Consider the following 24718-nt stretch of genomic DNA (forward strand, 5'->3'; position numbering starts at 1 on the left):
GGAAAGGTGTAAAGCTTATGCACACGTTGAGTTTTTTTGTCACATGCACAAAATGTGTTTTCTCTCAATGATGTGCTACACTGTGACCTCCATGACACTCTATCAGTTGTTAGCAGCCATGTGTTGCGCTGATAATCACAATGACAGATGTGTGTGAGTGCGCCTTTGCATTTCCGTCGCTCCACTAAATGCAATGTAAAGCCTTCGCACCTCAGGTCTTAGCAAAGTGGTCTGACTTTTAACAATTCCATTCCGCATGGCTCACCGAACATCTGTATCCGTGGACAGCAGCCCCACAGCTTTGTCTTTGTCTTTGTCCCCTAAGTAGGACTCGGCCTGGAAAGTTTTTTTTTTTTTTTTTTTTATCAGTGTCAGATGAGAAGTGAGTGACGAAAAAAGATGACAGCTGTTTGACGCAGACACGTCAAGAGCGGGTACACATGTAAACTGGATCTTAATTTCAACAACAGGGCAAGAATGAGTGAAACTTCAATAGAGCTTATGGTAAGAAATCAAAAATTGAATTGACATTTTTTTTTAATTGCACTTCTTTTCTTTAAATTGTGCTTGCAGTGTTAAAAGGTTTGTTTAAGTGTGTTTCAGTTTCTAGAGATCGGGAGTCACCTGTACCTGTTTTATCCTAAAGTCCAACTTTCTTTTCTTATAATATTTAAAAATTACTTTAAACTACAAATACCACTTGTTAAACCAAGAAATTGTTAGGATCTTGTTATAAAGAAAAAAAAACAGACTTCAATAACATCATTTACATATGTATGGGTAAGTATGGAGATGATTTATTAAAATATGACTGCATTAAAAATGTGATGGTAGTCGTTCACCCTTTACCTTTTGGCGCATTTGAAAAACAGTCAGAAAGAAGCATGCAGAAGTTTACTGCTGTAAAAAGTAAAAATGTGGAGAAGTTTATCCTAAAAATGAGTGGGGTGAATAAATGTTTTTTTTAAAAATCATTAAATTGAAATTCCTGTTCGGTAATAATAATGACTTCTCTCATATGTTTTTTTTCTTTCTAATTGTAGAAATACAATAAAACAATCAGACGGTTGATATTTGCATTATCTGGTAAAACCAGGTGTGATCATCTTTAACAAACAAGTAGGTGTGCAGACATTTTTAAAAAGAGATCTTTCATCGGTTTGCAGGTCTGACATATTTATGTGACAGAAATTACCTTAGAAAAACCCGCACGTCACATTTTACATGATTTATTCCAAAAATTTTGGATTCTTTTACTTTAATGATCAACAGCTCAAACTGCAGCCCTCCAGGGTGGGATTCCTCACAGGTGGGGCAGCTACATCTGAAAAACCAGGACATTGGCCAGTAGTTTAAAACTCCTGATCTTCCAGGATAAGAAAAGTTGAAAAGTCAGCTGACCACTTTCATACATATGAAAAATTAGAAACTCAGAATTAAAGAAGGCTAAAAAAAATGTCACGTCGCTTCACTAATATGGGAAGAACTGAAAAAGTACGGCTTGTTCTTTGCAAATGACGAAACTGTAAACCATTTTTTTTCCTTACAGATCGGCTCCAAATAGAGTTTCTACACCAAAACAGCCAATCCTAATTTGAAATAGCTGTCGTGCAAAAATACTTCATGCTCACTGCCAAGCGCAGAAGTTGAAGGGTTTTGTTTTGCATTTGTTTAGGAACCCAACAGAGCAGATATTTTTCTAACTACGGAATTAAATATATGACAGATTGGCCAAAAAAGAGAATAATCAGTGTTTTGCAATGGCTCTCAAATAAACAACAAAATGCTGCTGTGAGACTTTTGGACAGCTGTGCAGAATCAAACATTTGCTTTTGACCTAATCTACTAAAAACTATTTTAAAAAGCTTTTTGGGTTACTCTATGATAATTAATCAGGTTGTGATAATTGCTTAAAAGGCCTTTGCCCATTAAAAAAAAAATCCCCTGTGAGAATCTTAGTCAGAGAACATCTGCAAATGTAACGTCCTGTTTTTTCACCATGCAAAAAAAAAACACATAAAAACATAGAACACAGACAAAACATGCCGTGAAGACTCCAACATGTATAAATCTATACTGTGGTTACCTAACGTCCTGGTTTTAACAAAGTTGCAAAAAAATTAAATTTCACCTCAGCAGATCCACCAATCCAACCTACTGCAAGCATACTGATGCTTCAAACTTTTAATTTGATATTTGAAGTAGTTCTCAGCTGTACAAGAGTACAAGCGACAAAGCCACGTGAACAGTTTTGTTTTTGATATAAAAATGTTTTTTTCTCACAAAATAAAGTTTTTGCCTGTTCAGATTAAACGTTTCAGTGACTTTTGGTGCTCTTATTTAAAGAGATCCAATCTATGCTTACAACAGAGTCTTCATCAACACAGTATTAACGCAAAATAATCATGAAATCATGAACAAAAGTACAGGAAAACTTGCAAGCTGAATGCTACAATGGTTCATTGCTATCTCACAAATATTATTATTATTTTTATTATAATAATTATTATTTATGTTAATATGAATGAAAGATTTGGTTTCTTACAAACCAGCAGTTGGATTATTTTATTATTGATGTAAAAAAAAACATGAAAAGGCCCATTATTAACTGGTGGAAATGGCCTGAAATGTAATTAACTATAATCAGAAATGATAACTCGGAACTGCACTGAAAATGTGTTGTCCTGATTTCTTTCAAAGGCAATACAGTTCACCACCTAAATTATTTTTCTTTGTGCACCAAAACAGCCTCAGCTCCCAGTTCTGTCATCATCGCAGCCGGACTCTGAGAAGGTGCTTCAGCCCCCTGCTCTGTTTCAGCTGCCACTCACGACCCAGGATCCCCAGCAGCTCCAGCAGCAAAGCCAGCTCCAGTCTGAGCTGCAACAACAGGAAAACTCTGGGGCAAACCTTGAGCAGCTGGCAGAGTCTGTGTGTGTAAAACATAGGAGTCTGCTTCTCCTGCTTTTGGGAATCTCCTTTTTCACAGCCGTTTCAGGGCTGATATTCTATATACACCACATTTTCCATGTTGAGAAACAAACACCTATGCCCCCTGGTAGGTCTTAAAAGCAGAAACACATCAACATGAGTAAGTCGACAGACATTTTCACCATTTGATCTAACTGGTGTATCCTTTTTCTTTTTGAAATAGTGACGCCCTGCCTCTCACAAGCTTGTCAAAGGGCCGCAGCCCGTCTGTCCACCTTTGCTGATCCGTTCACTCAGACGTGCGATCACTTTTTATCCAAATGTGGATCAGATACAATTTTGCTGACGAGTGGGGGGAGACAAAGAGGTCAGGGTATACCTGGACATCCACAAAACCAGATGGAAAAGTCAGTGTGGACGCAGACGCCCAAAGGGGAGAAGAAGGTCAGGGGACTGAAAGAAGGAAGACTGCAGAGCCGAAAAACTCTGTTGCTGCAATACCTGAAGGGGATGTTAGGTGAGACTCACACCTCCACTGTCATATTTTGACAAAGTGCTCTAAGTGTTCCATTAGTAAGACTACCCTGGAAAAAAGCATCAACTTTTCCAAGTAGTTTAAAAAGGAGTAATACACAATGGGGATCAACTATGAACTTTTTCAAAATACTTAAATTGTTTTAAAGACACTGAATGTTTGGTTTTAAAGTCTTTTCATCTATTTTCAAAGTGTTCCCAGTGGTCCTGTAAATATGATTACACCATTTTCAGCCCAATTAAAAAAAACCTGTGGGATTTTCTAGGATTTTCTGCAGTAGTTCATTAAAAATTTGCCTCTGAGTTTTGGGCGGGACTGTCAGTTTGGAGCAATCCCGCCCCCCTTCCCCTCCCCGTTGCTGAGAGTGTGGAGCTTGTGGTTCACCCAGTTTATTTTCTACCTCACAAAAAAAAAGCTCTTTTTCAAACTGCTTTTTTCGTCTGCTCCTGATTCCTAACAATTTGGATAAAGAAAACTCAGAAATGCAATTTTGAACTTAATTTTCTTAATGTACGCCCTCCATTATCACAAAAATACCACAAGAACAAGATATGATTTTGACCAGAGTGGGTGCTTAAGTTCAATCCTGTCGGTGTGATGAATCCAGATAAAACTTTCACTTTTTAAACTGATCTACCAAAATAAATCTGCTTTTTGACAAACACTATTATGATAGGCTTGTCAGAAAAAAAGATGGAGTGGTGTGTCATGAAAACATTCAGGTTGTGCAAAAAAAAGAAAAAACAGATTTGTCACACAAATAGGAGAAGGAATAAAAGCATCTCCAGCTTTTACAAATGTCAAAAAGCTTGTAACTATCTCCTGGAATAAATAAACAAATACCCCCAAACATTAAGAGATAACTGTAGATAAGGGGTCTTTGTTACACACTGTGAGTAGCAGACAGGAAGTCACTAAAAATAAAGTGAAGAGAAAAGTAGAAGAAGAGAAAAGTAGAAAAAAACTGAGACAGACTACGACTCCACTGGAGTTTCTCAGTTAGTAGTCACAGAATTCCCTGTGATGTCATTAACAAAACAACAAAGAAAGTTGTGGTGAAACTATATTACTTTTGCATAACAAGTTAAGAAAATGCATAAATTAATTTTCAAAAAGGAATGTATGTTAGATTCCACATTTCAACCACAGATTGTAGTTTCCTATCCAACAAGAACTTGTCTCATCAAATTTGTGTTCTTTTTATTTTTCCTCAGAGACCAACAAGAATTCACATAGTTCAGCTGTTCAGAAAACAATGGACTTCTACCAGTCCTGCTTGAACACAAGTTCAATAGAAGCTGCAGGAGAGAAACCGTTCCTCGCCCTCATCCAGAAGGTATGAGAATCCTTTTTCCTTCCCAACATAGTCCTAGATTGTAGACAGTGATGGATACTCCATTATTTGTGTGGTCACAAACTTAAAGTAATAGGTCAGAGACAATGAGACACACAGCAGAAAAACACACATTTTAAAATCAAATTTCGGAATATTTGATGTTTTATCCTTATTTTCTACAACCACCAATTTATCAATCAACAAAACTTAAACTTATCAGAGACAATGTCAGAATAGAGGAGTTCTAGATTCACTGCCACAACGATCAAGAGTAATTGTACCTCAGTTTTTTTAAGTTTTCTTGCTATCATGCCAATAAATGGAGATATTATTTCTAAACAAGTGGGCACAATAACAGTTATTGGTACACTGAGGAACATAAGGTTGCTAATAAACCAGGAAAACCAACTACAAAACCTTTAACAAAGTGTGGCAAAAATTGCTAATTGAAAAATGTCCTAAGAATTTTTGTTCATTTTGTGTGGTCTGATTGAATACAGCTTGGAGGTTGGCCTGTATCAGGGATCTGGAATAAGACTGATTTCAACTCTACCCTGGCTTTACTGATGAGAGACTACGCCACTTTTCCCTTCTTCAACCTCTATGTGGGCAAAGACCCAAATGAAACCACCAGTGGGGTAACCAAAAGAAGATACATCCAGGCCAGTATAGATTGGACTTAGCTTGTAAACCTCTTATTTTTGCTTAAAAATAATGGAACGTTTTTGCTATAGCTGCAGTGTCTTCCTACATACAGATTGATCAGCCAGACCTGTTGATCCCAATTGAATGGAACAGCAAGACAGAAAAATCTGGAGCTAAAGCTGAGGTTGATGATCTCTGCTGATTCCGCAAATATGGTGTAAATTCACCGTCTCCTAAAACTAACCTTGTGTATGTTTGTGTCAAGACTCTACGTCCCTTCTTGGCTTTGTGTCAGAAGTACCTGGCCCTTCTGGGATCTCCTCAGACCACAAGCACGATTCATGTTTACATGTTCATTTCTTTGTCATCTGAGCTTGCTGTGGCAGCTTCACCTCTTCAGTATCGCCTGCTGAAAGGACAACTTCATCAGCACATGTCCATCGAAGAACTCCAGGTAGACGCAGATGTCATTTCTTATAAATGTTCTGTTAGATGTTTCGATTCAACATTTTTTTGGATACAGCACAGTCATTGAAGAGCTCTCTGTTTGTATAGATGATGTGACTGTATTTATTTTAATGTTGCATTTAAATGTCCATGCTCTCTCAGAGACAGGCTCCAGCCATTGATTGGTTAGGCTGCCTGCAGGCCGTTTTCCACCCGCTGTCCCTGAGCAAGGACGATCATGTCCTCCTCCATAACCTACCCTACATTGTTCACATGTCTCAGATCATTAACAAATGGCAGAACAAGCCTGATATTAGCAACAGGTACTATAGAACATTCCAAAACATCACATTTATGAGAGTAGTTTTTTTCTCATTTAACCCTTTCCTGTCATTTGGCTCCACTTAGCGGTCCCCTGCACACTTACATGCTCCTGAACCTGCTGCACACCCTCATGCCCGCCATGGACTCAAGGTTTTCAGAGACATCAAAGGCTTTTTCTGGGGCTCTGGGAAACGATGACGAGGTTGAAAAGGCCAGCAAAAGAAAATGGCAGATTTTTATGAATACTTTGCCATCAAATATAATATATATTTTTCAAATGTTTGTGTTTTTTTGGTGAATCAGAAAATTCCTCGTTGGAAACACTGCGTGCTGGCAGCTGAAAGAGGATTTGACTCCGTTTTAATACACCTTCTCAAAAATGTGACAGCACACAGAGAGGTGAAAAAGAAACCATGACGCACCATGACAATGAATTTTACGTTGACGTCTACTAAAGGTTTTCATTGTTCAACAGGCAGAAAAAATGACTGAAGATGTCTTCTTCTTCTTTAAGTCCAAACTGCATCAGCTCAGTTGGGTCGACCAGAACTATTCCCAGCTCTTCACAGATAAAGTACGATGAGAAAGAAAAATCTTTCTATTGATGCATTAAAGTTTGCTCTACAATTGATTGTTGTTGTTTTGTTTAGGTCAATTCCCTTATTCCAAGACTGTGGACTCCCATCAGAACCTCTGGAGAAAATGAGCTTGACCTGCTTTTTTCCCAGGTACGGCCCAGGTCACAGCTTTCACAACCTGACTGATCCTTGACCTCACGTAACTTTTCTCAGCTGTGTTAATTAAAGGCCACAGCTTTAATCACCCCTGATCTTGGAGCCTGTTTGCTTTCAGGTAAACATCAGCTCTCACAACTTCTTCTCCAACTACATCCAGCTACTGACACTGTGGCAAAACAGACGCAGTAAACTCTTAATTTCTCCATCTGAGCCTATCGATGTGTAAGGACTTGCTCCGCAACTTAAAATGAACTGATGCTAGATTGTGGTTTCGAGCTTGGAGACATGTTTTTGCTTTTTCCTTCAGCCTCTCTGTCACCCCTTTCCCTTTGGGTAATGAAGTCCTCGTTCCAATGGGAATGTTCATTCCCCCTCTTTTTCATCCCACGTATCCAAGGTAGGACGCCATAACAAAGCGTGGGTTTTGCTGTTTTCATCTCATTAAAGCCTTTTTGTTCACACTTTTGTAGAGCATATAATTACGGTGCTGCTGGCTTCTTGCTCGCCAAAGACATCTTTCATTTATTATTGCCTGAAAGTGAGTAAAAAACTAAATAACATTTTGTGACTAATGGTATGAATGTTTCGAATGAAGTCTGGCAATGTGGCGAACAGACTGCTTTTCTCTTTGTATGCTTTGGTGTTGATTAGATCCCAATCATAAAAAGTAACCATCAAGCATAAAATGCAGAGTTTCAAATAAACAAAATTGTATTTAAAAAAATGTAGAGTATCAGCTTTACTTTAAAGACACTCTCCTTTAATATGCAGAGAAATTTGGAAATTGTTTAAATGCTGTAATGTAGACTTGGAAATCATGCAATACCTTTGATCAATATTTAATCTGGTATGACAACAAGACACTGGTCTGAAGTGATATAAAGTTGATACTGGACCATAAGGTTACCGGTATATGGATCAATCTGACATAATCTATTTGTTAAAGTTCACTCCTACAGCGACACAGTTCCGGCCGTAGCAGAATGTTTGTTGGCTCACTACCTCAGAACGACGGAAAAAGCCGGCAGGAGTGGTGTGTTGACCCTCTCGGCATCACAGCAGCAGGAGCTGTGGGTGCAGTACTCTGCCCTGGAGGTGGCACTGACGGTGGGGAGCCATTCTTTAACTCTCTTGTTGCCGTCCTCTTTTTTTTTTTCTTTAAACATTTAGTGAATTTCTTCTTCAAGGCTTATCATCAGAGTCTGATCCCCCATTCTGACGACACCTCCCTCCTGGGGTTGTCTCACACTCACCTGTTTCTTACATCTTTTTCCCAGGTATTTTTTTCTTGATCTTAAATCTGTTTTCCTTTCAAAAACTGACCCTTTGTTTTGTTTTTCTCAAGATGAGCTGTGACAGCGACCCTTATCAGGAATTCATGCCCTTGGATCCCGCCTTCCTGATTGCAGTCTTCTGTGCCAGATCAAATCTGTGTCCTGCGATGCAATGTTCTGTGAAAAATTATCATATTTCACCACAATCATGCGGAAGTTTCCTGTAAGGACAGGCAGGGATTTTTTTTTTCGGAGTATATAATTGAACTGGGTAGCTGTAACATTCAGTACAACCCAAAAGGGATTTTTAAAAAATATATTTTTTCAGAAATATTGAGACGGCGTGTCTGCAAACTGCATCAATTGCACGAGTTAGTAATTATTCATTTAAACAGAAAATAAATATTTAAAAGAATTCTTGTTTTTTTTCCTTCTCAGAGGTGGGCAAATTTATATGCACACAACGTTACCAGAAGTATTTTTTCACCCAGTCACACGATCAGAATTAGGTGTCCTAATCATTTGGCCACAGGTGTATAAAATCAAGCTCTCAGGCATGCAGACTGTGTGAAAGGATGCGCCGCTCTCAGGAGCTCAGAATTCCATCGTGGAACTGTCATAGGACGCCACCTGTGCAACAAATCCAGTCCTGAAATGTTCTCGCTCCTGAATATTCCACAGTCAACTGTCAGCTCTACCATAACAAAATGACACACAACAGCAACTCAGCCATGAAGTGGTAGGCCACGTAAACTGACAGAGTGGTCAGCGGATGCTGAAGCGCATAGTGCAAAGAGGTTGCCAACTTTCTGAACAGTCAATTGCTGCAGAGCTCCAAACGTCATGTGACCTTCAAATCAGTCCAAGTACAGTACACAGAGAGCTTCATGGAAAGGGTTTCCATGGCTGAGCAGCTGCATCCAAGCCACACATCACCAAGTGCAATGCAAAGCGTTGGATGCAGTGGTGTGACGCACGCCACCACTGGACTCTAGAGACGTGGAGACGCTTCTCTGGAGTGATGAATCACTCTTTTCCATCTGCTAATGTGATGAACGAGTCTGGGTTTGGAGGTTGCCAGGAGAACAGTACATTTCTGACTGCATTCTGCAGAGTGTGAAATTTGGTGGAGGAGATATTATGGTGTGGACTTGTTTTTCAGGACTTGGGCTTGGCCCCTTAGTTCCAGTGAAAGGAACTCTGAGTGCTTCGGGATCCCAAAACATTTTGGACAATTCCATATTCCCAACCTTGTGGGAACAGTTTGAAGCGGCCCCTTCCTTTTCCAACATGACTGCACCAGTGCACGAAGCGAGGTCCATGAAAAGATGGATGACAGTCTGGTGTAGATGAACTTGACGGGCCCGCACTGAGTCATGACCTGAACCCAATAGAACACCTTTAGGATGAATTATAGCAGAGACTGAGAACCAGGCCTTTTCCATCAGTGTGTGACCTCACCAATGTACTTTTGGAAGACTGGTCAAAAATTCCTACAAACACACTCCTCAACCTTGTGGACAGAGTTCCCTGAAGAGTTGAAGCTGTGATAGCTGCAAAAGATGTACCAACATCACACTGAACTCTCCGGGTTAGGAATGGGATGGTACTTCAGTTCATTTGAGTCAAGGCAGTTGAGTGAATACTTTTGGTAGTATAGATTATTATTATAGTATACACATTTTTTTACCTTCAAAAAACGTAAAGTAATAATAGATCTACCTATTTGTCTTTCTGGTTTTTACTTCTTTAATTGATGTGCCTGCTTCAATGACTTCTAATCCGGCTTCAAAAGAACATAGCAACAGAAGATTTTTTTTCAAATATCATAGAAGAACTGTACCATTTTCATTCAAAACTGCAACATTTTTTTTCTTTTTGTAAAGGAAGGACAGAGGTGAAAGTGTCTAACTAATTCTGGTGGAAACAGTTTTAGAAAAAAAAAAAGGGAAAGCACAACTTTAGAGCTGATGGAAGAGGCAGGAACAAGCAAAAAGAACCCCACTGGCAGAGGCCTTGGAAAAGCTGGAGCCAGGCGTCTGGGACAGCTTCTGAAACGAGCCATCCAGAACCCTGAGCCTGAAGATCCGACACGAGGGAGGAAAGATGTGCTGCCCAGTAAGTAACTGTCAGAACCAGCAGTTGTAATAGTTCTGAATTTCTTTGATAAACTGTACAATCATTTTAATATGGTTAACTAAAAAAACAAAATTAATGGTACTTTGAGGAGTAAAACCTGAGTCAGTGTTCCCCAAGAACCAGGCTTGGGAAACACTGACCTTGATAAATAATGAGTTTTAGAGGATCATCTGCTTCATTGATAAAATTAAAATACAATGTATGTTTAATCTGCTGCATTTACAATAGATTTAAATTTGATCCTTATTGGTAAGTCAAATCTTTACCTTCTTCCACTTTCGGCTTCTCCCATCAGGGGTCGCCACAGCGAACGAGTCGCATGGTAGATTTGGCAATGTTTTACGCCGGATGCCCTTCCTGACGCAACCTTCTCAAACCGGGCTTGGAACCGGCATAGGTAGAGAAGGGAATAGGGAGCAGCCCGGAGTCGAACTCGGGTTTCACGGATGGAAGGCGCCGCAAACCAGCACGAGCTAAACTGGCAAAGTCAAATCTTTACCAAGACTCGTAAAATTAAAAAGGAGGAAGTCCACAAAATACATTTTCTCAACATTCTTATCTGAACTAAGGTGGAAAAAATGTAAAAACAAAACAAAAAACTGCAACTTTTATTGTGAACGTCGATTTTTACCAAACATGACATTCACAAACTCTGTTTGACTAGGAAACAGGTTTGGTCATGGTGTCCCTCTTGGCGGAATAAACCATCTCCCCAGTGTTTTCTTGCTCTTTGGCAGAGTTGTACGAGAATAAGTGCTGTGATTGGATTTTCTCATCCATGGCTTTGTGTTAATGGACTCTTAAGCTTTTTTTTCTTTGTGTTGACAAGTGGTGCGTTTTTCTTACAATCATTGCACCACCTCCTCTGCCACACTTTTTTACAGCGGTCCACTGCTGTAAAAAACAAAACAATTCATGTCAGCATCACTGCTGTGTGTTGGCTCTGCTCTCACCAGTCGTCATTCCATTGTCACTGGATGTGGCTGCTGTTGATGCGTTTACCTTTACAGGCAGTTCTGTTTGGAACTTGGGAAACCTTCTATTTGCTCTTTAGTGTGTTATAATTGTTGGAAATGGTTTAAAACTTTCATGCCATCCTTTCAAAACCATAGCAACAAGAGAAGCGTCTCTCATCATCTCACCTGGGTCGCGTCTGGTCTCGATGGCGAATTTGTCAACATTCCACTTCAGTAGCCATGAGACACATCTCCCATGATTTATAAGAGGCTTTTCATTGTCCTGGAAAATGCATCTCGACTCATAAATGAATTTGTTTACTCAATAAGTAAGGTATTAATTTGCAATAAAGGCTCCCCACATCGTTGAATGTGATGTACCAGTCAACTTCTGCTGATTTTCATTCTAACTTGCAAATTATTTTATTGTTAATAAAGATAATTCCTAGAATTCTTTTTAATAGTTTTAACAAAACAAATTCAAAAGAGTATTTGTCTGCTATGTTAAGTGTCTTTGTTGTATATAAAGTGTGTTCCAAACTAAAAAAGCTTTGTATTCAGGATCAAAAGGCATTTGAAATTGATTATATTGGTCGAAAAAGATAAACGATCTATTTTTACTAAGAAGATTAGCTTAAGATACAGAGTGAATAATATGACTGAATGTACAATGTCTCTGCAGAGCTTTAATCAGGACAAAAGTACACGCGGGAACTTTGTTGAGAAAGATTAGCATAAGACTAAACTATAACCTTTTAAAGTAAAGTTTTTTTATTTTTTAGAGACTCCTTTACGTCTTTTAAAGCATTGGATTCAAACGCAGACTAAGAATGCAACCGAGAAAGACTCCACCAAGCTGGCTTTACCCGAAGTATCTAAGCTTGTCCATGGTGTGGTGCATCTGTACAAACATGGAGGCGGCATCTCCATGGCACAGCTCAAGCAAAAACTTGCTGCCGAAGGCTATGATGTCACAAAAAACAACAGGCAGGTCAAGGCTGCAACCAAAAGGCTAGTAAACAATGAGGCATTTGTGCGGACTACAAGAAGTGCATCACTGAGACTCAACAAAAAGGTAATTTTGTTTTGCCGCTTTTCTAAAATGTGTACCAGCAGTAATCCAACACTCTTTGTTGTCCCCTCTTTTCTCACACCAGATATTAACAGGCAAAAGGCCAGTTAAGACAAACCCTGTGAAATCCCCAAAAAATGACTCTCCGATCAAGAGGGAAATCCCATAAACCAAAGGGCAAGACACACATGAGGGCACAATCAAAAAGGCAAAGCTGTGAAACCAGCTGCCCGAGTTGAGGAAAACTGCAGTCAGGGAGCAAAGATCTGCAAAAATTCAAGCTGCACAAGCAAAGAATATACAGAAAAACGGGTAGCTGAGGGGTGGATAAGTTGCCATCAATGGTTGATGTACAACCAGAAAAAACCTAAACATTCTTACAAGAAAACCTGTTAAGAGACAGTAACTGTGTGAATTAATTCTTGTCTTGTTACTTTGGAGAGTATCAAGTGATTACATGTTTTATTTATCCTACATGCATTGATTACATGTAGGATGTTTCCACAGAGAAATTATTTCCTTTTTCATGTTAGTTGATCTCTTTGGTGGGTTACCATGGATCCAAAGTTTCCCATGTTGAATGAAAAGATTCTAAAAGATTCAGAATAGTGTGTGAATGTGGCCTCTAAACTTGCAGCAACTAATAACAGACTAAAAGATAAGTAACATTTTTTTTTAAACTTTACAACAAAGATCCTTATTTTTATTTAGACTGCCCAGTTTAGATCTAAAATACAGTCATGTGGTAAACATTTTCATTGTGTGGTGTCTAAACAAAAGGGTATAGTACAGAATAACACAGTACATGTTTAATAAGTCCATTTGTCATTACTGGACATTTGGTCCATCCACTAAGACCGCATCCATACACGCAACAGGTCCTGTTTGTCAACTATTAATTCAAAATCTGTTTGTCACAGGACGCCCCACACTTCCTCGAAGGCACTGCATATTTTTGCACAGGTTAGTGCAGCAGATAGGGGATAGTTACTTATAGACACAGTCTTTTCTGTGTAGTCCACGTTCACCTGTTTAAAGAGCACAAACATAAAAAAATTGGATGGATGTCTGATGCACACAGATTGGTAAAATGGTCAAAATCATTTTAGTTTTCTCACCGCTCCGTGTGCAAATGCTCCGATCACCACAGCAGCCGGTCCCTCGGGCACCAACGTCCTGGGACCCACGGCTTCCCCCGAAGAGAAGGAGGTGGCGATGCGAGGGCAGCCAGGAGGCAAGTGGTCAGACACTGGATTCTTAATGAGCCTCAGAAGCTTTTGAGGACCATCAGCTGCTCTGACACTCAGCTTGTGCAGAAGCTGGACTAAATAAGGTTAAAAAGCAAATTAGAAGAAGAAGATGACATTGTCTACACAAACTACACCATTCCAGCTTTACCCATCAGGCCACAGAAGCGTGTGAACGTTCTTGGGATGCGCGTCTGTGGATTGATCTCTATTAAGGAATTTTTCTCTGTATGGATGTAAACCTGCAGTAGGCCTGCCCTGTTCAATGGACTATCCATCAGCATCAGAAGACACTGTAATGAAGCAATTAAAAAGCACAAATCATGACTGACTCATTATTGAAGACAAACAACAAAACAATAACTCTTACTATTTCAATTCACCACAAAAAGAAAAAACTTTAATCTAATTTTTTTCTTTATATATGTCTGCCATAATAAGAAAATTCTAAAAGACGATGTTAAAAACACAATTTTCATTGCGGTGAGTCTTTGATAGCCAGATATTTAGAGATGTGATGCTTAGAATGAAAAACAATCAACTAAACACAACAGAACCGGAAAAACACATTTCTTATTTTTGATAATGCAACAACACATCTTTCTCTGACTCACTGTGGCTACGATCAATAGAAGAAATACTGACCTGATGTGTGATGTCTGGTCTAACTTGTCCCGGATCCCTCCCACTTTTGACAATAATATTTTTGTGTTGATCGCAGTTTAGCAACTCAAACGTTTTTCCGACCTGTAACACAGGGGGAGACACAAAACGAAATATCGATTGAAGAAGATTTATAAATAATGACCTAATGTGATGAGCAGGGCAGATGCTGCCATGCAACTTCCGAGTCTCTGACGCGTCACCTTCACTGTTTCTAACGAGGCCCCCTCCAAAATGACAACAAGTCTCCTTTCTGCCATTCGGTCGTGAAGGCTTCGCATATACTTCGCAGGTTTGGGTTCATATTCGTCCAAATGCTCCAGACCACGCTTCTTTCCTTCGGAGGTAGCCATGCTGTCTTCTTTCGCTGGAGCCTCCTATTCGAGTCGCATGATTAGTGCGTCACTGAAACTTTAACTTAATTTCGGAACAACTTTCAATGAGAACAGAAAATACGTTGTACTCTCTAGAAATATTTATCATTTTCACCGCTTTGAATATATATATATGTATTTTTTAATTAATTAAGATTTAACTTGCGCGTTCTCAGTGATGTCATTTGTGTGCGACGGATGTACTTCTGCAACGTGCTGAAGAAAATTCACGTGTGCTAAATTCTCTTCACACACCACGTTTAAACTCGGTTTCCCCTGGAATATCTGTTGTGTAAGTATAGTAAAATGTATTTATCTCTTCAGCCAATGCAGTCATATTTGTGTTCGCTAAGGTTTTGGCATTTTTCTCGGCCACTGCGTGCGGTCATGCAAAGAAGTTCTGCTCGTCGGATTCGTGATGGTTCTATCTGTTCCTGGTGGTGAAAAACATTTGTTTGCTACTGCTATAGGGTTATTCTACAACGTGTTGTATGTACGTAAATGAATAACTTTGAACAAACTAGTCAACGGTCACAAATGCACATCTGTTTATATGTCATTGAGTCTTGAAACTGCTCGCATATTATTACCACCCAAATATATTTGCTAACCACGGTAGATAAACGCCAGTCCTTAGAATTGTGTGGGACATATAATATTATGTCACGCTTTTGATTTATTATAAAGATTTTTTTCTTGAGTTTCTACTTTAGCTAAAACTAATTAGATCAATATATTTAAGTTTACATTTCCCCTTTGTGTGAAATATTCATGGCAAACTTAGTCATTATAGGACATTATTAACATTTTATTGTTTGGCACATATCACATTCATTGCAGCAAATGTAGATACAGCAAACTCACTTTTTATGCTTTATAAATAAATTCATAATATATTTTATCAGTAAAACCATCCAAACCTGGAAAACGGCAAAAATAATCTTTCAACTAGTCTCTACTTGGTTATTGTTTTAGTTTCCGTTTTATTTTTACATTTCTATTCTTTTGGCTCCCTTGTTTTTCATACTTATTTTATTTTAATAAAAATAATAATAATTTTGCTTCAAAGTATTGTGTTTGGTCATCAGTAAATCACTGCGTATTATGTCTTTTGTACAGCCCCTACAAGGTTATGCCATGTTATCATCTTCTTTGAGAGTTTTGTATGATATTGTGTCATGATGTATAAAATAAAAATCTAAAACTGATAACAGATTGGCTAAAACCAAGCATCTGTAAGCGTCACTTGTAAATAGCTTAAGATGCTAAAACAAAAGGTGGTTAATATTTTACATTGAAATGTATGTTGTTGTTCTATCTATGCATCCAAAAGACATTCCTCCCCAACAGTTGGTTTTATTTTATATGCATTGGTGCATTTTTCTGTCTGTAATGCTTAGTGTAAGTCAGAGCCATGGGTCGGAAGTTGGATCCCACCAACAAAGTGAAGAGAGGACCTGGTAAGAAAGCCAGGAAGCAGAAGGGGGCAGAGGTTGAACTCGCAAAGTTTATTACTGATGGTAAGGATTTATTTGTTTTCTGTCCGTTATTAGTTTATGAATCAATAGTGGTTTGTAAAAGTGCCTTTTTATATATTAAAATCCAATTGCATAACCTATTTTAATATATGTTTCTTTCTTTGTAGAGGATACTGGACCAAAGCGTTTGTCAAGCAGAGCCAGGAAACGGTACGAGTAGGCTGGCTAAAAGTGTCGACTCCTTATGTGATGTAAATTGATTTTTGTGGATTTTTTTGGTCTGAATTTTCAGAGCTGCAAAGAGAGCAGACAATTCCAAAAATCTCAAGGAAGTTCCAAAAAAACAGCCCAAAAAAGGTACAGTTTAGTGTGATTTTTTTTATTTTTTTATTTATTTATTTGTTGGTTTGTTTTTAACACGTAAAAAGAGGCAGAATGCAGCAGGAGTTTTTCCCCCACAATCTGTGGTATGCAGAAAGAATTACAGTTGTACTTTAAAAAATGAGAAAATGAAATGTATTCTTTTTTGGCACGTATGAATTTGTTAAATATACTTTTTAGCTAACTCAAATAAATCAGGGACGTAGTTGTTTTAGGGGTACTTCAGTGACACTCACAGGGAACTGGAGGAATTATGCTTTTGTCCACCTTTATTTATTATCTAGATGTTTTATTCAATTTTTCATAAATTGTTTCGGATATTAATTTTTCTATTTGTTGGTGTTTAAATGTTGATGCCCAAACTTTTTTATGTCAATTCCTATAAAGGTTTTACAGATGAAAACAGTAAGTGGTTGAAACCTACAAAGAGAAAGCGTAAGGCCGATGAGGCGGGAAGTGAAGACGACAGCGAGGAACTCTGGGAAGAAAGTGATGGTGATGAATATGAGGAGGAGAAAGTTCAGCTTCAGCAGAAGGGAAGCAAAGGCCCTGCAAAAACAGAAATAAAAGAAGTAGAGGGAGACGAGGATGATAAAGATGACAGTGACGAAGACATGGTTGATGACTATGGGGCTCTGGATGATGGGAGTGAAGATGAAGCACAGGAAGAGGACAGCGATGCAGAGGATGTAAGTGATCTTTTCTTGATTACTACATCGTTTAGCTTGTGGGTTTTTTTTAAAGTGACAACTTGCAATTGGGTAAAAGAAAACAAATTGTCTAAATCATTAAATACTCGAAAGTAGAATTAGATATGGACTAAAAGACTTCTGTGATTCAAATGCACATCAAAGAAATAAAACAGGCATCATTCTTACACCACTTCATCATTGAGTTTCAAATGTCAATACCAGCTGACAAAGATGTCTCACAGTTCTCTTACTTTCCAATGTAAGAACTCTGAACTGGGAACTTTCTGGTCTTAAAACACCTTTGAGAACCTTGTGTGGAGGATTTGTCCAGCAGTAGACAGCATTTATTTACCCAAGATTATGGTCTTAGTAAGATGAATAGTTATGTTTCTATCTTACAAAGTTAGAGTACCGGTAACTTGCTTTTACCTCATACTGTAAAGGCCTCTGCCTGTCTTCTGTTCTTTTAAGAACTTTTGTTGTCCAATGTCACCATTAAATTCATGTTGACAAATTCACATTCAGAAGTCTTTAGAAATAGGAAAAAACACACACACACACACACACACACATATATATATTTTTTTTCCATCCTTACAGTAAAAATATAAGAATCGGGCTCTGCTGTAGAAACACTTTCATCCTTTGAAAAGCAGAAAGAATGAATTTTTGTAACCCGACAATCATTGTTGTGAATTTAAAGAAATATTTTTTTCTGCAATCAGCTTCTTCCAATTGAACGTGCAGCCAAAAAGGAGAAAAAGCAAAAGAAATTAATGGACCTTGGGAGTGAAGATGATGATGACGATGATGATGATGAAGAAGAGGAGGAGGAGGAAGATGATGGGGACGAAAAAGATGAACAGCAAGACGAAGACATGGATGAGGACGGCACCTTAGAAACCAACACAGATGAGGTGGACAGATTCCGGCTGCCGGATCCAGAGGAGAGTGAAAAAGAGGGTGGGGTATTTCTATCTACTGCAGAAACATCGAACCAAAAACTAGAAATGACTTTCTTCACAGCCACCCTAATCATCATATCTACCTTTAGGAATGCTGTCTCTGGACCTGAAGACCATCCATCAGAGAATAAAGGACAACGTGGATGTTCTCTGTAACTTCTCAGCAAAAAGGGAGGAGGGCAAAGCCCGAGGAGACTATGTCTCTCTCCTCAAGAAAGATCTCTGCACCTATTACAGCTACAACAGCTTCCTCATCGACAAACTGATGGAACTCTTTCCTCTCTCTGAGGTGAGTTCTTTGAACTTTCAGGGTTTTTGTTTATTAGACACAGATCTATGAAGACTCTCATTCATCCAGGTTGGTTCCATTGTAGTAGGTTTAGGGGATGTCATCTGGACTTGGTTTCAAAGTTGGAAGACGTTTCACCTCTTATCCAAGAGGCTTTGTCAATTCTGGAATAGCTGGTCTAAGAGCTGGTATATATGCGCTCATGGGGGAGGAGTCAGACCTGAAACTGGAGGTGTTGTCCACTTAGCCTATGTGGTTTCGGGTCGGGAAAGAGAGGACCAATGTGGAGAGCGAGTCACTGACTCCCCAACCCCCAGCTGAGGACAAAGGACTATTAACGATAAGATAAGATAAGATAAGATATTCCTTTATTCGTCCCACGATGGGGAAATTTCCTTTTTTGCGGCAGCAGTACAGTGCAGAGAGAGAGAGCAATATATAAAAGAAACAAACTATGGAGTCAATATACTCACATATATACACAATATACACATACATTTCCAAAAAATAAAAATAAAAAAAAAATTGCACAGGATGACCATATATCGGTTATTGCACAGGATAAAAGAAATATGACAGAGCCGATGATGTTGGTTAACGTGGTTCACTGGGAGCAGTTAAGGTTGTACAGTCTAACGGCAGCAGGTAGAAACGACCTGCGGTGTCGCTCCTTCAGACACTTAGGATGTCTCAGTCTGACGCTGAAGGAGCTGCACATATATACCAGCTCTTAGACCAGCTATTCCAGAATTGACAAAGCCTCTTGGATAAGAGGTGAAACGTCTTCCAACTTTAAAACCAAGTCCAGATGACATCCCCTAAACCTACTACAATATTAGACACAGAGTTGTTGATGTTTGGTTGAAAGTTTTATGCCTAAAAGGTTTGTTGTTGTTTCACAGCTGGTTGATTTCCTTGAAGCCAATGAAATTCAGAGACCTGTCACAATTCGGACCAACACGCTGAAAACACGAAGGCGGGACCTTGCACAGGTAACTTACCTTTAGACATTTAGCATCTTAGATTACCTCATAAGCGGGTAGTAGAGGACGCATCTGTCCTCACCTGTTAAAAAGCTAAAGCTCCAGTGTTTACATTCTTTAGGCTATCGTAACTCTTTACCCGATCACACAAATAACACAATTCCAGTGGACTCTGAAGCACAGAAAAGCAGCCTTGTGGTCATATACAGCATTTTATATTAGTAGTGTGTTGCACATTGTTGCAAAGCCGATATGAGAAGCTGCTTTTCTCCACGTCAGAATCAGGTGATTCACATTGATCACGTAAACAGTTGAAGATTTGGTCTGTGTCAAAGAGCGTGTGGTGCTGGTGACATCTCAGGTGTTGGAGGGTTAAGGAAGAAGCTAGTCAATGACACAGGACCTCTGAGGTTAAATATTGATCTAACTAATTCAGAAATACAAAGAACTTTGTTTCGACAGGCTGCAAATTTTCCTGATCCTCTCTGAATAAAATAATTTGCCTGTTACGGTTTGACAAATGTGCATAATAACAAAATGATTGTGAGCAGATGTACAGGAGGAAGTTGTCTAGATCTAAATCAAAGCAAATTCTATGGGTGTGTCCAAATTGGAGGGCTGCGTTCTTCCTGGGCTGCATTTGTAGTCTGCTTACGTCACAGCGCTCCGACAAGTGCTGTCTAAATTCAACGATTCCTTCAAACGCGGCCAACGAATACGGCCAACTTTTTCCTGACCAAGGATTGGTCTGATGTATCCCAAGATGCATTGCGGCCGAACCCATAGATTTTCTCACAACAATGGCGGACTTGGAGATAATTACACCTTTTTATAATTACACCTACTAGATTGAAAGTCGGATCAAATAAGCCAGGAAAATTTTCAACTCCATGCCTGGTTCACTACTCCTCTCTGATTGGGACTTACAGTTGCTAGGCGACAGGACATTCGCTGATGTAACGGCTGGAATTATTTAAAGGCTAGACTCGTCCAAATTCACGGCAGCTAACATCCGGCCGACGTCGCCGGGGAAGGCCGCGGCCATTGAAGGACGCAGCCCTGGAGTTTGGACACACCCTTGCCGAGCTCTCCAAAACATATAAACCCAAGCTACTCACTCAACATTGTCCATGTTTTCCATGATAATGCAATAAATGAAGTCCAGAAAACTCGGCAGTAGCTCCTCCCACACACGTCTGGAGCGTCAAACTTAGGAAAACAATTTCTTGACAAGTGTTGAGCAGTGAATATAATGCGCGTCAAAGGAGAGGCATCCGATGCGAATTTGACGTGCAAATTGTGTTCAGTGTGGACGCAGCTTTAAAACCAACTGGGTATTAAAACCCAAATTCTCCCCCAGGTGGACACTCTTCCTGGTTAAATGTGTTTATGTTCTTCCTAGAGGCCTAAAGTTGACAATAAGTCTTGCAAGAAGAAAACCACCTAAATACTTAAATGAAACTTATGTGTTAAGTTTTTTTAAGATTTGCATGTGCATGTTCTGCAGAAACCAGTGTCAAATGTTGACCTTGTTTTACTTTTTCTTGCTCAGGCTTTGATTAACAGAGGGGTTAACCTTGATCCAATTGGGAAATGGTCTAAAGTTGGACTGGTTATCTATGACTCATCTGTTCCAGTTGGTGAGTTTCTGTTTTAGTGCTCAGAACTTAAGTCAATCAAGTCTTTATTGAAGAGTGTCTCAGACTGACTGCAGCTAAGAAACATTTTGCTTCAGTTCTTCACCTTGTGTGTGTGTGTGTGTTTTTGTGCAGGTGCGACCCCTGAGTATCTGGCTGGTCACTACATGCTGCAGGGAGCCTCCAGCTTTCTGCCTGTCATGGCTCTTTCTCCACAGGAAGGAGAGATGGTGCTGGACATGAGTTCAGCTCCAGGAGGCAAGACCACCTACATAGGTAATTTATCTTCTTATTCGTGACAATTACCTTAACGTTTCCGGCAAATTCAAAAGTCTTATGCGTTTGTTTCAACTCTCAGCCCAGCTTATGAGAAACACAGGAGTTATTGTTGCAAACGATGCCAACTCTGAAAGACTGAAGAGCGTGGTGGGAAATATTCATCGTTTGGGGGTCACCAACACCGTTGTCTGCAACTATGATGGCAGGCAGTTCCCAAAGGTACGTACGTGTGGTTAACAGCGTGCGTTTCGTTTGTTACGGTGTTGTGTTTAGGATCAGTGCTGTCAACTGTCTGAGGGCCTTAGCTTTTACTTTTGCAGCTTCTTGAATCTTTCCTGTGTTCAGCTGGATGGTTTGGCTGCATTTAACATTGACATTTTGTCAAAGGTAATGGGCGGGTTTGATCGAGTTCTGCTTGACGCACCCTGCTCGGGAACCGGAGTCATTGCCAAAGATCCAGCTGTAAAGACCAGCAAGGTTAAAAAAGAACAATTATTTTTATTATCATTATGATTCCTGGTGTTTAGTTTTTGCTTTAATATTTTTTTCTTTTAACTCTGTTTGCCGGTAGGATGAGGCGGATATCCTGCGCTCGGCTCACTTGCAGAAAGAGCTCATTCTCTCTGCTATTGATTCTGTCAATGCTGAGTCACCTTCAGGAGGATACGTGGTCTACTGCACATGCTCAATAACGGTATGCGCTTATACAAGTGGGCTTTTGTGCACAACACTTGCTACTTGTTTTTTTTTAAAAAGTAAACTCACAATAAAACAGATCTGTCTCCGATTTGTTTTTGTTTTTTAGATTTTAGAAGGAATATGTATGTCCCCATATTTAATAATTCTTAATGTCTTTTAAAAACAATCAGCCATTATCTCTTATAATTTTTTCCCCTCAAAAGTACTGGTTTCTTCAAACAAAACAAACAAAAAAAAATCCCCTCTTAGAAGTGGAAATGCGGCAGGGAGGAAAATGAAGTCATTGTTGCATCAACATCTGAGGGAAACACAATTCAAACCTATTTTAAATATTGCAAACAAATTAGGAGACATTGGAGAGTTGTCTTAGTTTGAGCCGGGTTAGAAAAATGAATGTGTTTTGACTAGGCCTGCACAATAAATCCCCAAATTATCGTTATCACGATATCAAGCTGTGCAGTATTCATATCGCAAAAGACGGTGAAAATTGCAATAAATGGTTACCTGTTACATGTGCTGAAACAATTCTATGGCAGCTTGAAGTATTTAACGAATCAAATGAATCCCTTTATGCATCCTTTTATCGGATGGAGCCCTTTTATGTTGGATGCTCGCCTCCTATATAGACGAGGGTAGTCAGGAGTGTGACTTAAGTTATGTTGACTCTTAATTTAATTAAACTGTTGTAGTGAAATTGAATTTATCTTTTTGGTTGTTCTGCTATTTGTTCATGTATCGCAAGTTATATCATCACCATAATGATCACTAATATCACAAATTGCAAGTTTTCCTCATCGTGCAGCCCTAGTCTTCAAATGCAGCATCAATTATTAAATCTACAAATTGATTTTCCTTCAAAAGTGTCCGTATCACTTGACTTTTAATGGAAAATTTAAGTTTTATTAATTATGTTTTCACTTTTGTTCAGTTTAAACCATAGGTTGAATTAAAAAAAAACGTTTTTTTTTTTTCTTTCCCAAAAAGTTTTTTTTTTTTTTTTAATAATAATACTAATCAATAATAGAAAAGTAAATTATATTGAATTACAAACTTGTGAACCAAAATCAAATGGTATTAGAATAATAGGAACACCTCCTGACATGAAGTCCTGTCACACAGAACCGGATGGCTCCAGGTCATATAAAGCTGTCGTTTTAAGATAACTCCAGCCTTTGTAAACATAGAACCACCATTTATTGATGATATTTGTGCTTCTAGAATGGGGGAAAAAAAACAGAAAAGAACCATTTTCTGTCATTCTTTTTTTGAAATTTGCTTTTTTTAATCATTGCAGTTGTGACAAAGCGAGTATTTTACTACTCCATGTTTTAGGCTTACTATAGAAGTACTTATTGAAAAGCCTCACCACGCACAATTTGCTTGTAAATGTTATATATTCTATGGTTTTCTCCATCCTGCACTTCTAAAACAATGGCTTTCATTCTTTATGGTTTAGCTCACAATTTATTGAACCCAACAGGTAGAGGAGAACGAGTGGGTGGTGGACTACGCTCTGAAGAAAAGGAATGTGAAATTAGTTCCCACCGGACTCGACTTTGGCAAAGAAGGCTTCACCAAGTAAGTGGACTGACTCACTAAAAAGCCAGACTTCTGTTATCTATTAAACATTAACGCGTCTGCACTTTTAGTTTCAAACAGTTTCGATTCCATCCCTCTCTGAAACTCACGCGGAGATTTTACCCGCACTCCCACAACATGGATGGATTTTTTGTAGCCAAGCTGAAGAAGTTCTCCAATGTGGTTCCAACTGTGCCTGCAGAGAAAGGTGAGGGCTTTTCTCATGTCAGCTTTGTTCCAGGTATCTCTACAGTTCAACGTGAGCTTCTTTGTGTTTCTCCTCATTTTAGAAGAAGAGAAAACGGACACCACAGAGGCTACGGCATCTCCGTCTGCTCCTAAAGATCTTCTGTCCAAAAATGACAAGAAGAAGAGCCAAATGGAAAAGAGAGATGCATCAAAACCAAAAACCAAACCCAATGGAACAACATTCAAGCCAACAGAAGAAAACAGATCAAAGTCCGGCCCCAAAAAAGCAAAGATTGCTAAAATGGATGGAGAGGGTGTGAAGGCAGCCGGAGTTAAGAAGCCTACAGTGAAGGCCGACGTCAAGAACGAAGCCCCCAAATCTGACAAAAACGAAGGGAGTCGATTTGAGAAAAAGCAGGCCAAGAAAAGAAAAAAACCAACAATTCTCAAGAAAAGATTGGGGAAAAACAAATTCCAAAAACTCAAGACCATGTTGAAAAAACACGAAAGAGAGTGATGTGTGGACTACAGGTGGATGCTTGAGGTTACAGAAGAACTTTAACAGTCCCAACAGCAGCTCGTGTGTTCTGATGTTGGCATGCTCGGTTTCAGAGCTGCATGTAATCGTGCTGGACAGACTGGAGTCTCCTCTTTGTTTTACAGAATAGTCGTATTTGTTCAAGCAACAACAATCTACTTAAATGATTAAATAAACCTTTTAAGAAAAATGGTTGTTTGATTGATGGTCCATTTTGTCAGTGGTGTTTTAAACTGGTTAAGTAGAAACATTTAGAAAAGCTAAACTAATTAAGAGAACATAAAATTACCTTGATGTGGAAATAAAAGGAGCAAATTTAAGGTTAATGTA

The 24718-nt window shown here is 39.0% G+C and overlaps 3 protein-coding genes across 5 annotated transcripts; 2 read left to right on the plus strand and 1 right to left on the minus strand.

Moving 5' to 3' along the window:
• The first annotated feature begins 107 nt into the window (after positions 1–107).
• On the plus strand, positions 108–12798 carry LOC101168893 (kell blood group glycoprotein). 3 transcript variants are annotated; one of them, XM_011485430.3, is made up of 20 exons: positions 113–504; positions 2749–3058; positions 3155–3448; positions 4681–4802; positions 5303–5464; positions 5560–5631; positions 5713–5901; positions 6057–6217; positions 6303–6420; positions 6522–6617; positions 6733–6792; positions 6869–6946; positions 7071–7177; positions 7263–7352; positions 7426–7493; positions 7902–8062; positions 8143–8232; positions 8301–10347; positions 12107–12399; positions 12482–12798. In XM_011485430.3, the coding sequence occupies exons 1-18, from the start codon at positions 478–480 to the stop codon at positions 8454–8456; spliced, it is 2361 nt and encodes a 786-aa protein (XP_011483732.1). In that variant the 5' UTR covers positions 113–477; the 3' UTR covers positions 8457–10347; positions 12107–12399; positions 12482–12798. The 3 variants fall into 3 exon arrangements, with proteins under 3 accessions (XP_023820210.1, XP_011483732.1, XP_011483731.1); XM_011485429.3 differs by having other exon boundaries at positions 115–504; positions 6694–6792; XM_023964442.1 differs by lacking the exons at positions 7426–7493; positions 12107–12399; positions 12482–12798 and having other exon boundaries at positions 108–504; positions 6694–6792; positions 8301–8409.
• Positions 12799–13064: 266 nt separating this feature from the next.
• Positions 13065–14698, minus strand: emg1 (EMG1, N1-specific pseudouridine methyltransferase). Its single transcript, XM_004077969.4, has 5 exons — positions 14510–14698; positions 14289–14390; positions 13795–13936; positions 13515–13720; positions 13065–13424 (listed from the first exon to the last, which is right to left on the minus strand). Exons 1-5 carry the CDS (start codon positions 14657–14659, stop codon positions 13311–13313), a joined length of 714 nt encoding a protein of 237 aa, XP_004078017.1. The 5' UTR covers positions 14660–14698; the 3' UTR covers positions 13065–13310.
• A 153-nt stretch (positions 14699–14851) lies between these two features.
• On the plus strand, positions 14852–24580 carry nop2 (NOP2 nucleolar protein). The gene is made up of 16 exons (XM_004077971.4): positions 14852–14972; positions 16081–16200; positions 16326–16368; positions 16451–16515; positions 16927–17228; positions 17957–18194; positions 18286–18485; positions 19388–19477; positions 21021–21108; positions 21241–21381; positions 21464–21603; positions 21772–21861; positions 21956–22078; positions 23564–23661; positions 23733–23869; positions 23952–24580. Exons 2-16 carry the CDS (start codon positions 16095–16097, stop codon positions 24365–24367), a joined length of 2277 nt encoding a protein of 758 aa, XP_004078019.1. The 5' UTR covers positions 14852–14972; positions 16081–16094; the 3' UTR covers positions 24368–24580.
• The last annotated feature ends 138 nt before the right edge of the window (positions 24581–24718 follow it).

This window comes from Oryzias latipes, chromosome 16 (assembly GCF_002234675.1).
Source record: "Oryzias latipes chromosome 16, ASM223467v1".
NCBI classification, from domain to species: domain Eukaryota; kingdom Metazoa; phylum Chordata; class Actinopteri; order Beloniformes; family Adrianichthyidae; genus Oryzias; species Oryzias latipes.

Bases quoted from the DNA above. Each gene is read 5' to 3' on its own strand.
- LOC101168893 (XM_011485429.3), top strand. From the start codon at position 478: ATGAGTGAAACTTCAATAGAGCTTATG. The intron at 3,059-3,154 runs GTAGGTCTTAAA...TTTTTGAAATAG, and splicing joins ACAAACACCTATGCCCCCTG to TGACGCCCTGCCTCTCACAA. The intron at 6,947-7,070 runs GTACGGCCCAGG...GTTTGCTTTCAG, and splicing joins TTGACCTGCTTTTTTCCCAG to GTAAACATCAGCTCTCACAA.
- emg1 (XM_004077969.4), bottom strand. From the start codon at position 14,659: ATGGCTACCTCCGAAGGAAAGAAGCGTGGTCTGGAGCATTTGGACGAA. The intron at 13,937-14,288 runs GTCAGTATTTCT...GCTTCATTACAG, and splicing joins GACCAGACATCACACATCAG to TGTCTTCTGATGCTGATGGA. The intron at 13,425-13,514 runs GTGAGAAAACTA...CTCTTTAAACAG, and splicing joins GAGCATTTGCACACGGAGCG to GTGAACGTGGACTACACAGA.
- nop2 (XM_004077971.4), top strand. From the start codon at position 16,095: ATGGGTCGGAAGTTGGATCCCACCAACAAAGTGAAGAGAGGACCTGGT. The intron at 21,109-21,240 runs GTGAGTTTCTGT...GTTTTTGTGCAG, and splicing joins TGACTCATCTGTTCCAGTTG to GTGCGACCCCTGAGTATCTG. The intron at 21,604-21,771 runs GTACGTACGTGT...ATTTTGTCAAAG, and splicing joins ATGGCAGGCAGTTCCCAAAG to GTAATGGGCGGGTTTGATCG.